At 39.7% G+C, this 13,080-nt stretch overlaps 1 protein-coding gene across 3 annotated transcripts in view; it reads right to left on the reverse strand.

Moving 5' to 3' along the window:
- The window catches only part of CD96 (CD96 molecule), an 88,849-nt gene extending 79,663 nt beyond the window's left edge, over positions 1–9,186 (reverse strand). Inside the window, exons 1-2 of one of the 3 annotated variants that reach the window (XR_002337494.1) lie at positions 8,974–9,185; positions 6,007–6,363 (exon numbers count right to left, since the gene is read on the reverse strand). Coding sequence is in view for 2 of the 3 variants with exons in the window: in XM_021068492.1 (XP_020924151.1) it covers positions 6,007–6,363; positions 8,974–9,034 (418 nt within the window). In the remaining variant the exon portion in view is untranslated. 3 annotated transcript variants of the gene reach the window in all.

Genomic DNA, 13,080 nt, shown 5'->3' on the forward strand with positions numbered 1-13,080 from the left:
CCTGGCCTTCCTCACTGGGTTAAGGATCGTACGTTGCCGTGAGCTGTTGTGTAGGTCTCAGATGCGGCTCGGATTCAGCATTGCTGTGGCTGTGGCTGTGGCTGGCCGGTAGGACCCCTAGCCTGGGAACTTCCATATGCCGTGGGTGCAGCCCTGAAAAGCCAAAAATCCAAAAAAAAAAAAAAAAAAAAAAAAAAAAAAAAGACTTTCTCCCAAATTAATCTACACATCCAAGAACTTTAAAGCCTAAATAAGCTAAATACAAAGGGACACCTACCGAGGCGTATCATAATCAAACTTCTGAAAGCCAAAAAAAAAAAAGAGAAAATTATGAAAGGAGTGATTGAAATCAGAAGGGAAAAACCCCAAACTTAACATGCAGAGACCACTAACAGAATTAATGGCTCATGTCTCTTTAGAAACAATGGAGATCAGAAGACATACTCAAAATGCTGAAAGAAGAAAACAATCCATTAAGAATTGGACATTCAGTGAAAATATTGCTCAAAAGTAAAAAATGAAAAAAAAAAAAAAACCCTGAGAAAAAATTCGTTGTAAGTAGATTTGTTTTACATGAAATTCTAAAGTAAGTCCTTCAGGTTGAAAGGAAATGACACCAAATGGTAATTTCACTCTATGGGATAAAATATAGAGCCCAGGAAATGGTAAATATATGGGTCAATGTAAAAGATTTTTTATATTTTTTTCTTCTCAATTTCTTTAATAATATGAAATTCTTTAAACCATTAATTATAGCACTGTTTTGTTGTATTATTATATGATATCACTCATGGGTCTCTTTGTCTATTTTTTCTTTGTTTTTACAACTTGTCCCAGCACACACCTTCCTTTTTATTATTATTGTCAATAATAACAATATATATTCTTTACATATAGATATATAATAATACAATAAACTGTGCATGCAGAAAAAATAGAAACGTTGGATTATCCAACAAAGACATTAAAATAAACTCTTTTAAAAAACATATTCAATGGAGTTCCTATTGTGGCTCAGCAATAACAAATCTGACTAGTATCCATGAGGATGCAGGTTTGATCCCTGGCCTCGCTTAGTGGGTTAAGGATCTGGCATTGCCATGAGCTGCGGTGTAGGTCACAGACCTTGCTCGGATCTGGCGTTGCTGTGGTTGTGGCATAGGCCAGTAGCTATAGCTCTGATTCGACCCCTAGCCTGGGAACCTTCACATGCTGCAAGTGTGGCCCTAAAAAGACAAAAACAAAACAAAACAAAACAAAAAACATATTCAAGAGTAGAGAAAAAGATGAAGGAAACAGATGAAAAGATGGACAATTTCATCAAAGAATTAAAAATCAATAAAAAACAATAACTTATAAATACAGTATCAGAAATTAAGAATGAATTTGACAAGACTGAAAACTTACTGGGTATCAAGAAAAACAAGATTCATGAACTGGAAAATAGGTCAGTAGAAAATTTCTAATCTAAACCACAGAAAGGAAAAAACAGAAAAAAAGCATTAGAAATAAAAAAATATATTTAGGTACAATTTTTTTATGCCACAGCAATGCCAGATTCTAGCTATGTCTGTGACCTACACCACAGCTCACAGCAACGCTGGATCCTAGACCTACTGAGCAAGGCTGGGGATTGAACCCACATCCTCCTGGGTCCTAGTTGGGTTCATTTCCACTGAGCCACAATGGGAATTTCCCATGTACATTTTTTTACACTAGAAACCTAACATCACAAATTTAAATGATAATTTTTTTAAAAACATGCAAATGTTAGAAATAGCATGCGTGAATTTTTGTACAGTCTGGTAACATGGAAATTTTTCCTTAACTATGACTCAAAATTAGAACTAATAAAGAAACAAAGTGACAGATTTTTATTTCATAAAAATAAGAATTATGCTGCATTGGAAACAGTATTATAAGAAAGTATGAATAGAAGATAAACTGAGAAAATATTTGCAACTTATTTCACAAAGGCTAATAGATGTTATATGTGGGACATTTTCAGCCTAATAAGGATAATAACAATAATGAATTAAAACTCATTAATATTTTTAAATTCATATAAGTTCTTGATACTTAACATAAATACTTATTGGTCACCTAAGAATGCCAGTGAATGAACCCATTTTTAAAACTGGTTAAATAAGGGAAAAAATCAACTGTCTATTCTGCTTTTCTTATACAAATTGCACATCTAATAAATAACTGGTTCATAAGAGGACATTTCTCTTCATAAGAATACTTCAGGTAATAAATAAAGGAACGACAGAATTAGATTTGGTAAGCCTTAATGAAGTAATGGATCTAGGCAATACCTATTGGTGGCTGTTAACATCACGCAACCAACAGACATTAGGTAGCTCTGATGTAACTACGTAACGTCATCTATGAAGTATTCTTGCTAAAAAACAGAAACAAGAAAAAATGTGATCGAATCTGCTTATCTAAAAGGTGAAAAAGGAATATGAAGATGCTATGAGTTGTAAAGCAAAATCCAGGCCGTAATTCTGCAGGACACATAGAATCAATTGCCCAACCAATGCATTGGAAAAGAAAAATAAGAAATGTAAGATAGCTTTCAAATTTAAAAGGGAACAGACTGGTCATAGGCAGGGGGTGGGCAAAATGAGTGAAGGGGGTCAAATAGTGCAAACTTGAAGTTATAAGATGAATTCTGGGGATGTCATATACAACATGGTGACCAAAGTTAAAAATACTGCATCAGATGCTTACAAGTTGCATAGAGAGCACATCTTAAACGTTCTCATCATAAGAGAAGAACGTATGCAACAGTGGAAGATAATGAATGTTAACAAAACTTACTGGGGTGATCATTTCACACTGTATACACATATAAGGTTGTACACCTAAAACAAATACATTACATGTCAGTTACACCTCAACAAACCGGGGAAAGAGGTCAAAGAACAAACTAAGCCTTTACGCAGGGTAGTAGCATGTAGTCAGACTGAGAGTTTCACAATCTATACTCCCTCTACCAAGCCTCCTCCTCCTTCTGCTGCTGCTTCTAACAACAACATTAATGCCCCCAAGGTTTTGTTGTAATCTGGGAAATTCAAGCCACATTAAACTTTTATAAGTAATTCTAACAATGATACATTTTAAATGCATTAAAATCTTGCAGTCGGAAGCACTGTGGGATCCAGTAGCATCAAGTGAAGGAAACCTGGGTTACAATAACCCAAAGCTTAACTCAGAGAACGGTGTTTCTTGGAATAACTCAAAAGCTCACGTAGGAGGAAACCCTGTCAAGTGAAAATGAAAAAAGAAGCCAATGCCAGGCTGTATGTTACATCTGTCCCCTCATCCACAGCCCTGGAGGACTAGCTCACACAAAGGAACAAGATACTGTGAACAGTCCCTTCTCAGCTTGGCCCTCGGGGAATGTGGGGACAGGATTTAGACACACTCTGTTTTTGTGAGCAGACAGGGAGGAGAGTAACTCTGTTTGACAACAGAAAGGAACAGGAAGAGGTCCCAGCTACCTCTGGCCCCTCAACATTTTCATATTTAGATACTTACACATCACTTCAATTTACATTCGTTCACGTATTTCCTGCGTCTGCCCTCATGTGGGCTTTGCTTAGCCACCTAGCCTGTAAACTTGTAGATCTCTCAGGGATGTGAGAGGGAAATGGGACAAGTGAGAAAAGAAGTGAGTGAAAATCAAAAAGATAAAGAGGGAAAAGATGCCATCAGGTGAGGGCTGGCAGGGCTTTTTGAGTGACCACTGTGCCATCCAAGTGTCTACCCCTCTATACCAGGCTTATATCTTTGATTACTCCATGGTGAAAGATTTTTTTCCCCTTTCTGTTTTTCTTTTTTTCTATTTAGCTTCCTTTGTACCCATATTCACAACCAGAACCCATTTCTCTAACATGGAGGCCATTTTTAAAAATCTGGCCCAGCTGACCAACAGCAAAGTTATAATCCGAAGACTAGGAAATTGCAAACCACAAAGCATATAGTCTTGGTTTCTTTCTATCTTGTGATTTTCAGTTTTTAGTAGCTACAAGCTTGGCCCTTTATTTTACAAAATACACTTTCCCTCAAAGGCAACACCACTCTCCTTTCTGAATGACATGGTACCTCTTCTCCATTGCTGTGTTTATGATGAGTGCTTCCCGTCACCGGATTCCTATAGGGGACAGCAATTCCTATTGTCAGTTCTCCATGAAAGAAGTATTAGGTTCTCAGATGTTCAGTAGCATCGTTTACGGTTTTAGGAAGAAGGTACAAAATCTCTGTCGAAACCCAAGGTCAACGCATACTTTTGTTAATGTATGGCAAATGTTCTGCGGGCTTCCGCATTAGGCAAATACAAAAAGAGAGGGAGGAGGACTCATTTTTCAATAAGACCCAAGAAATAATGTATTTACTATTACTTTTACTATTCATAATGAAAACTACTATTTATCAGACTCTTTAACTCTTTGGCAGAAATTTTGCTAAGTGCTTTTACACAGATTATCTTATCTGATCATCAAAATAATGGTACCTGTGAAGAAGTCCCGTAATTATCCATATTCGTTTTCCCCTGGAAAAACAGGAATGGGAATGGGGCAATGTTATGGTAGAGGTACAGCTGGACTGCCCAACAGCATGGTCTCATCACTGGATGAGAAATGGACAGGAGGTAATATATCCAAACCTCTTGTTTGTCCCGGACAGCTCTGTGCTTTCTTCAGCATAGTCTTCATTAGTTAGTTTTTGCGGTGTTTTTCCTTATACCACCAGGTCGCTTTGCCCCTGAGTTAAAAATATTCCACTTCCAGTGCATCTTCCATTTGTCGACTTTCGTTTACATCTTTTCCATTAGTATAAATGGAGATCATTTACTTTGGGACCAACTAATTTAGGGTAACCATTATTATTGTCATTTTCTAAATGGGCTCAGAGAATGTACATGCCAGGCCCCAGGTGAAATTCATTTCTAGCAGAAAGGCGCTAGAACTAACTAGGATTTCTGCCTCCAAATGCAGCCCTCTAAAGCAAGTGTGTGTGAATGCTACGTGTCCAGAAGCCTCCTTGGTAACTTTCCCAGCCTTATACTAAATATATCCAAAGCCACTTTGATCACCACCCCCAACCCACTCTGACGCCTTTGGCTCCCATCTCAGTGAATGGCACCACCATCAGTGTGCACTCCAGATACCAGCCTGTTTTCTCTCTCCTCCACTTTTCTTGCCATTGTCCTATATCCCCTCTATTAACAAATCCTATCTGTTTAATGCCCAAAGCATCACATTTGCCATCTTCTTTCTGTATCCACCCAAACTACCACCCTGTATCCTCTGGGCTACTGGGATTGTCTCCTAACTTGCCTCCACCTTCTCTTTCTCATCCTCCTTCACTTCATTCTCATTCTGAAGCCAGCACTGTCCTTTCATAACACAAATTCAATCGGACCATAAATGTCATGCCATCCTTGGTTGAAAATACTGAGGTATTTGAGATGACTTCCTAAGGCTCTTAGATAAAAATCAAAACCTCAAACATGAATGAGAAGGTTCAGTGTGATCTGGACCTTAGCACATCTCCCACTTCATCCCTTAATCTCGCCCTGCAGTCTGGCTGGCGCTTTCCCATTTCTTCAGACATGACACATCCCTACCAGCTGTTCTCTGTCTCTCCATCACTCACAAACCTCCTTCCTCCCAGTGGTGTTAATACCTACTCAGGCTTCATATCTCAGCTTAGGTGTTGCTTTCTCAGAGTCAATTTCCCTGGCTTCTATTTTATGCCCTCACAAACCCACTATAGTCCTTATCAACTTAGCACTGTTGCAATTTTACATTATTTATGGCATTATTTGATCAGTGTCTGCCTTCCTTTCCAGGTAATACCTCTGTCTACTCAATGTTCCTATACTTAATACTGTGCCGAGCACAAAATACATATTTGGCTCAGAATACATATCTGTTGAACGAATGAGACCTGGACAACCATGTGTGTTTTCTTCCCCCTCCCAGTTATGCTTACCATCTGCCTGAAGGAACAGGTTGTAGATTTTCGTGTGAATGCCCTCTGGATACAGAGTGAAGCTACATTTATACTTTCCAGTGACTGAGGAGGATATGTTCCTTAAGTGCAGAGTCCACTCTGACACATTCTCAGGAGTTTCTCTGAAAGCCACCAGTGACTCACAGGGACTCTGGTTGGCACAGTAGAAGCCATGAGTGGGATGATAAAGGGCAATCAGGTCCACCTTATCGGTGAGCCTGGACCACTGTATCTGTACCAAGAAGCTTTTCGTGTGTGCTTGGCAAGTCAGGTTGACATCAGAGCCAGGTAAGACGTAAATGTCTTCTTCTGCATTGGATGATCCTTCCAATACTCCTGAAAAGGAAGTGCATGAGCCATCAGTTTGCCTGATTCACATGGAGTGACTCTTAATGAAAAACTTTGGTTCCTCTGATGAAGTAAAGGAGCAGCTGAGAACTCCTGGCTGCTTTAGGGGCAGGAAGGAGCTTGTGCATGATTCAGATAGAGAAAAGTCAATACAAATGAGGAGGCATTTGCTTAAAGACAAGAGAGGAAATTATTGACTTCTGAATATCTATCTCTTTGTCTACTGTTCTGTCCAAAAAATAACTTAAGGTCTCTGACTACCTGGAATAAAATTAAGCCTATTTAAAAATTGAAGCCCACCAGCAAACGTATTATGACAACTATTTTCTTACAATGTATATAACTGACCTTTTTTGTTCATGAATCAACAGCATGTAACACATAATAACACACAAATAGTATTTTTTATAACTGAAAAATAACTGATATGTATGTAACAGTTTTTAAAAGTATGTTTAAAAGAGGCTTTTACGGAGTTCCCATCATGGCTCAACGGTAACGAAACCGACTAGCATCCATGAGAACTCAGGTTTGATTCCTGGCCTCGCTCAGTGGGTTAAGGACCCGGCATCGCCCTGAGCTGTGGTGTAGGTCGCAAACGTGGCTCGGATCTGGCATTGCTGTGGCCCTGGCATAGGCTGGTGGCTACAGCTCCAATTGGAGCCCTAGCCTGGGAACCTCCATATGCTGTGGGTCTGGCCCTAAAAAGACAAAAAACAAAAAAACAAAGAAAAAGAGGCTTCTACATAGACTATCTTGTTTGATCCTCTGCATATGCCAAAGAGTAATATTAATGCTCCGTATCAAAGAGGAAACTGAGGCACAGAGAGATTAAGTGCTTTGCTTAAAGTCACACATCAGTAAAAGAACATGAACTCAGCTGCCGAGAGTCTGTGCTCTTTCTATAAGCTGCATGACCTCCAAACTGCCTCCCTAACAGGTCGACAAGAGTAGGAAATTTGCCATTCAATATAAGAGGATCAAGGCCATCATTTCCACATAGTTAGGGTTCCTGAGGGAAGGAAGGGGAAAAACAGAGGTTTCCACCAAAGGTAAACCATTAGCATCATCTAGAATCAACACTGAAATACTAGCCATGAAAGATTTCCTCCCATCAGCTCTTTGACCAAATGGTACAAGACGCTAAAAACATGTTCAGCATTGAGCCTCTGACATGCCTTCAATAGTGTGTAAGTTTCAGTTTTAGAATTAACATGGAATTCTGTTATAGGAATGATATATTATTGTGACAAGTACCACTGAAGCTCACAAAGGAAAAAGATAAAAAGATGACAAGCAACTGAGCAAAAACTAGGCTCTCAAAGGTATCTGACTAGTGGGAATTACCAGACTCTTATGGATGCAAAAGTTTGAGTAGGCAGAGGTTAGTGCAGTTTAATGTAGCTTCCTGTGAGCTCACCTCTACCTGATAATATGCCTCTGATCCTATCTACAGCATTATATTCCAAAGTCTCCTTTGATTTAGAAATTCTCCTTAAAGTGTTCGTAGCTGTATCTGAAGAGTACAGTTAATTTCTAGGACACTCAGGGTCACTGTAATACCTTCATGTTGTGGAATGAAGAACTAATCTTTCCTCATATTTTTAAACAGGCCCTTCACCAGGACCCTGCTTTGCCTCCCACGTCCATACCTACACGTGCCTCATTAAAATTCAACATATGTTCAACTCCCAAAGATCTTAGTATTTGGAGGAAAAATGCTTGTTCTATCCAAAAGAAAAAGTATTTTGACAGAGAGAAAAATTGAGCCAGAATCTCTGAGCCTTGATGGCTTCATGATTTTTTTTTTTTTAAGTATTCCAGAGTTGTTCTAACTACCATTTGGAAAGCATTTCATTTTTAAGAAGCAGAGTTTCCCAGTTACTCCAGAGACCCTCTTAGGAAGGAAATGGCTGCAAGTGTCTCAGCGGTGGCACAAACCACCCATTCCCTTCTTGCTTTTAGTGTTCATAAGTAACCATTTCTAGAGTCTAACATTTCTCCAAAAGCTGCCACTTAAATACATTATCTGAAAACCTTAATATCAACCTGCCTTTGGTGATCAATTTTGGCAGCAGCCACAAGGCATTTTAAATGAACAGAGGCCTCAGTAAGCCAGACAGAGAAAGACAAATATGATATTGCTTCTGTGTGGAATCTTATGTGTATATACATACACATAAACTTATTTCCAAAACAGAAATAGACTCGCAGACATAGAAAACAAACTTATGGTTACCAAAGGGGAAAGGTGGAGAAGGGAAGGATAAATTAGGAGGTTGAGATTAACATATACACACTGCTATACATAAAATAGACAATCAACAAGAAGCTACTATGTAGCACAGGGAACTACACTCAATATTTTGTAATAACTTGTTAGGGAAAAGATTCTGAAAAAAATACATACACACACACACACACACGTATAACTGAATCATCATGCTGTATGCCTGAAACTAACATGATATCATAAATCAAGCATACCTTGATAAAAAACTTTTTCAAATTACTCAATTAAAAAAAAAAAAGCGAACAGAGGCACCATTCCTTCTGAAGGGAGCCAATTTGACAAGAAAGGACGACCAGAAGACTTACCCCTCACAAAGTGTATCTGGATAATGGTACAGACAACATAGTAAGTCCATATTTTCTCCATTGTCTCCTGAAGGCCTCACGCCAGCATTCCCATAATGATCATGGAAGTTAATTGATGCCTTTAACTATGCAAAAGCCAGCTACCCTATTCGTGCTGAAAAACCCCAAATCTACCACACGCCTGTGTCTGTTTATCACTTGGCAAGACCCCAGGAAATGAAACGTAGACAGGAAAGTAATGTGGTTCAGAGCTAAGTATAACCTTCAACAGAACAATGTTGAAATTTTTCTCTGAAATCTTTTTCGAAAATCACCTTCGTTAAAAGAGATTTCACTATCCAAAGATTCTCTCCTTCAGGATCTCTGTGTCAGTCAAGCTGCTTCTAAAATCCAAACAAAGGAAATCATGCAGAACAGTTCATAATGTGCTTTTTACACATTTCTTTTCAAGAGCACCAAGTCATTTAACAAATGTGAGCTTAGTGTCTTTCATAATAGTTTTCCTGTTCAATTTTAAAATATGTTTCTTTCCAGAACTGCTTCAGGGTGAAAGAACAAAGAATTAACACATTTAATTTTAATAAAATCTGAGAAGTAATGGAGGGTGTCTCCAGCGAAGAAATGGAATTGTAATATCTCCCTTCTTGTAAGGAAACTCACACTCCCTGGACCTGGACGGTGGGGGGGCTCCTTTTCCTCCCCTTGTCTGGGATCGGCTGGTGATCAGGTAGGGAAGTCTCCCAGCTGCTGGAGGTATTTTTTTGCTCATAACGGAAAGGCATGTCTGTGCTTCAGAGAAAACCATATAGAACAAGACAGAAACAACCAGAATCAATAGACGGGGAATCTCCCATTTCAGCTGATTACCAGGGCTGTCACATCCACCCTGTTACTTCCATTTGCAGAGGACAGAGACTGGATTCCAAGGAGGTGACTCCTTGGTAAAAATGTCCATTTATTCACAGAAGAACATGATGACTGTTTTCTGCCAGATACAACTGTACTGGTCTTTTAGCTTGGGGGTAAAAGAGCCTGTCTTTACCTTCCAACATTAAGAAAAGAAATCTTAGGCTGGAACAACAGCATACATTTAATGAACACAGAATAAAAACGATTAAATATATACAATCTTCTGAACGATCGTTAAAATATTCTGTGACCCTAATCTCACTACTATAATATAGGCACCACCCAGCAAGTCTAAAGACAAATGAGAGGGCTGAGTTGTGTTCCTGAGATGGTTACTCTTTTGAGGTCGGGGCCAGGACGGGGGTTACATAATTCTGTCATCGAGGATTATGACATCATGTATGTACTGACCTGTCCTCCGCAAGGACTTGGGGGGGAATGTGGATAATGCTAAGACATAAAGCATGACCCTTGCCACTCAGGAGATTAGAATTTAGCTGGGAGAAAAGATCTGCATATTGCGAAACAGGGCTACTGTCTTCCTGGATGTCTAGGCTACCCTCTGCACCACCACTACAAATATTTACCATGACCGCTGTTATACTTACTCATTACCACTCAGCTAATGGTATTTCTGGCAAACTCCAGAAGATGGAGTTACTTATTTCCTAATCCAGGGCTCCCGAACTTTTATTCTCACCTCCCACTCCCCCCACTAAGTCTTAGGTCCCTGGAGTTGGCTCAGGTGGGGCTGACAGGGGTATTTTCAGGGAGGGCTGAGGAGTTCAAAGTCTTTAATTGAAAATCAGGAGGAACCATCACTGCTCTGAAGCCTTCATCCTTTTCCCTTTCCTCCCAAAATTCCAGCAAATCACAGTGATGGAGTATAGTGGAAAAAACAGGCCAGAAGATAGAGAAGGAAAGATCCTGATCTATAGGTTGATGTCCTATTAAACTGCGACTCATTACAAGCCTGGGGAGGGATTTCAGTTACCTTACTCCATCTATCCTATTAAGAGGAATCTACTGAAATGGAAACCAGTGAGAATCTAAATTTATTGAATTCTCTATGAACAATAGCCTGCCCTTTGAAGTATCTAGGGGTCTCCTAGCTCTTATTGCTTTGAAGTGAAGCAACTCTTCAAAAATATCCCTCAGATTCAGAAAAGGGAAAGCCTCATTTATTTCCCAGAGGTACAGAATCCTTTTAATGAAATCTTTGCCCCTCATTGGCACTAGGATATCCAAGGCCCGCATTCAGCAGCTACTGGGCAGAGCTGCCCTCCCTAGTATGGTTTTTATACGTCTGTGGGCTGGAGGCGTCATATTTGACTGGTTTTCCTTTGAGACCCACCCAGGCTTTAAGAGAAGAAAAACTTCCCATGCCCACAGACTATTAATTGTGCGCCCCTGGCATCTGCAGCTGCGAGCGGGGCACCAGCCCCTCCATGGCTATCAGCGTGCAGCAGGTGGCAGCAACACCCCGCAGACCAGCACTGCTAGCTCAGGGGACGGGACTTGCCCCCACTGTTTTTCTATCCTGGTAATATTTTCTGAAGGCCCTTTCAGCATAAGCAAAGGCATTCTCTATACTTAAAAATAACTCTTCTGTGGAAGTCATGTCAATCTCTTCTATTATCCTCTCTGCTCACCAAATCCCAACTGCACAGCATTTCTTCTGCCTTAGATTAGAGTCTACTGCATAAAAAGAGAAAACAGAAGCAGTCAGTTTCACACACAGAAAGAAATCCTGAACTTCTTGAACTTCAGAGGCAAATCCAATTATTGACAAAGAGAAGCAGGGGCACACATTATTTCAGCTAGAGGCAAGCCATAATTGTGTGTTTTGGACAAACTTCTTAAATGCTCCATCTATACACTTACCCTCAATAAGAAAAGGACATTGTCAGACATAGGAAGTTGAGCAAAAGGTAATCTTACTTTTGTGGTTTTCTTGTAAGGTAACTCCAATATTACAGATTTGTCTTGCATTTTGTTCTTTACTTATATAAAAAATAAGAATGTGCAGTGTTTCACTGTTGCACATGTTTCTTTCCAAAATGCTTAGAAATCATGTTGTTTAATGTTTCAGTTAATCAAAAAAATATGTATTTAGTGCCAGTTCTTAAGGGATTACTGAAGAGGCAGAGTTCTAGGTGATTTTAAAATTCAAATGATACAACACAGGCCTTTGTCTTTAAAGCATTTATTATTTTGCTGGGGAGAAAACATGCACATGCGCCAAGAGAACGAAATAAAAAGCACAGATGTGAATGAGTAGGAAGCACAGGTCTTTAGAAAAGGGTCAAGAAAGGGGATCTCCTGGGGACCAAGTGGGGTAGGAACTCCTCAAGTGTGGAATCTTAACTTGGCTTTATTTTGTAGAAGTGGGTCTGGTGGAAACAATGAGGTAAATTATTCCAGGCAGAGGAAACAATAAGAGCCAACACTTAGAACTGTTGAAGTTCAAGGCCAATTCAGTGAGTCAGCTGTTATCAGGAAGCAGAGGCTTTCTTGGGGGCTTGGGGCAAAGTCATGGTAAGGGTGAGCTTCCATTCTAGAGGGCTTTGAATTTTAGGCTATAGATTTTTTTTCTTCATGTCAGAGAGTTATAGAATTTTCAACAAAAGAGTAACATGCTTAAAAGTAGCATTTCAGAAGTTGTCACTGCTGTGACTTTGGAGACAGCTGTAGCTCAGGTTGGATCCTTGGCCTGGGAACTTCCACATGCTGTGGGCATGGCCAAAACTAACTAAATAAATAAAAGTAGCATTTTAGATGAATTACGTGGACACATGCACATTGAATAAAAGAATGGCGAAAAAAGATGCAGGAGATGTGTTACGAATTCTGTATTTCTTTAGGCACTTGAGGATAAGAGCCTTCTATTGGCAATAGCTATGGCAAAGTGTGATGGGGGCCTGAACATTACAAAGAAAAAGGAGATAAGGCGTGGCGTCCAAATGGACTTGGAATCAAAATCTCCTCTGAATTTTCATGAATCAGAATTAGGAGGGGGAAAACAACAACAAAAACTGTCATAGAGCTGGATTCCTGCTGGGAGTGACCTCAGCCCCAGGAACAATCATCAAAGGGTCACTGGACTTTAAACTGGAAGTAAGGGATGACCAATTAGGTACAGGTAGAGGCCCTGCTTCTATGAGCATGAAGGTCCTTCTTTTAGTTTTCACTCAAATT

Source organism: Sus scrofa, chromosome 13 (assembly GCF_000003025.6).
Source record: "Sus scrofa isolate TJ Tabasco breed Duroc chromosome 13, Sscrofa11.1, whole genome shotgun sequence".
NCBI lineage: Eukaryota > Metazoa > Chordata > Mammalia > Artiodactyla > Suidae > Sus > Sus scrofa.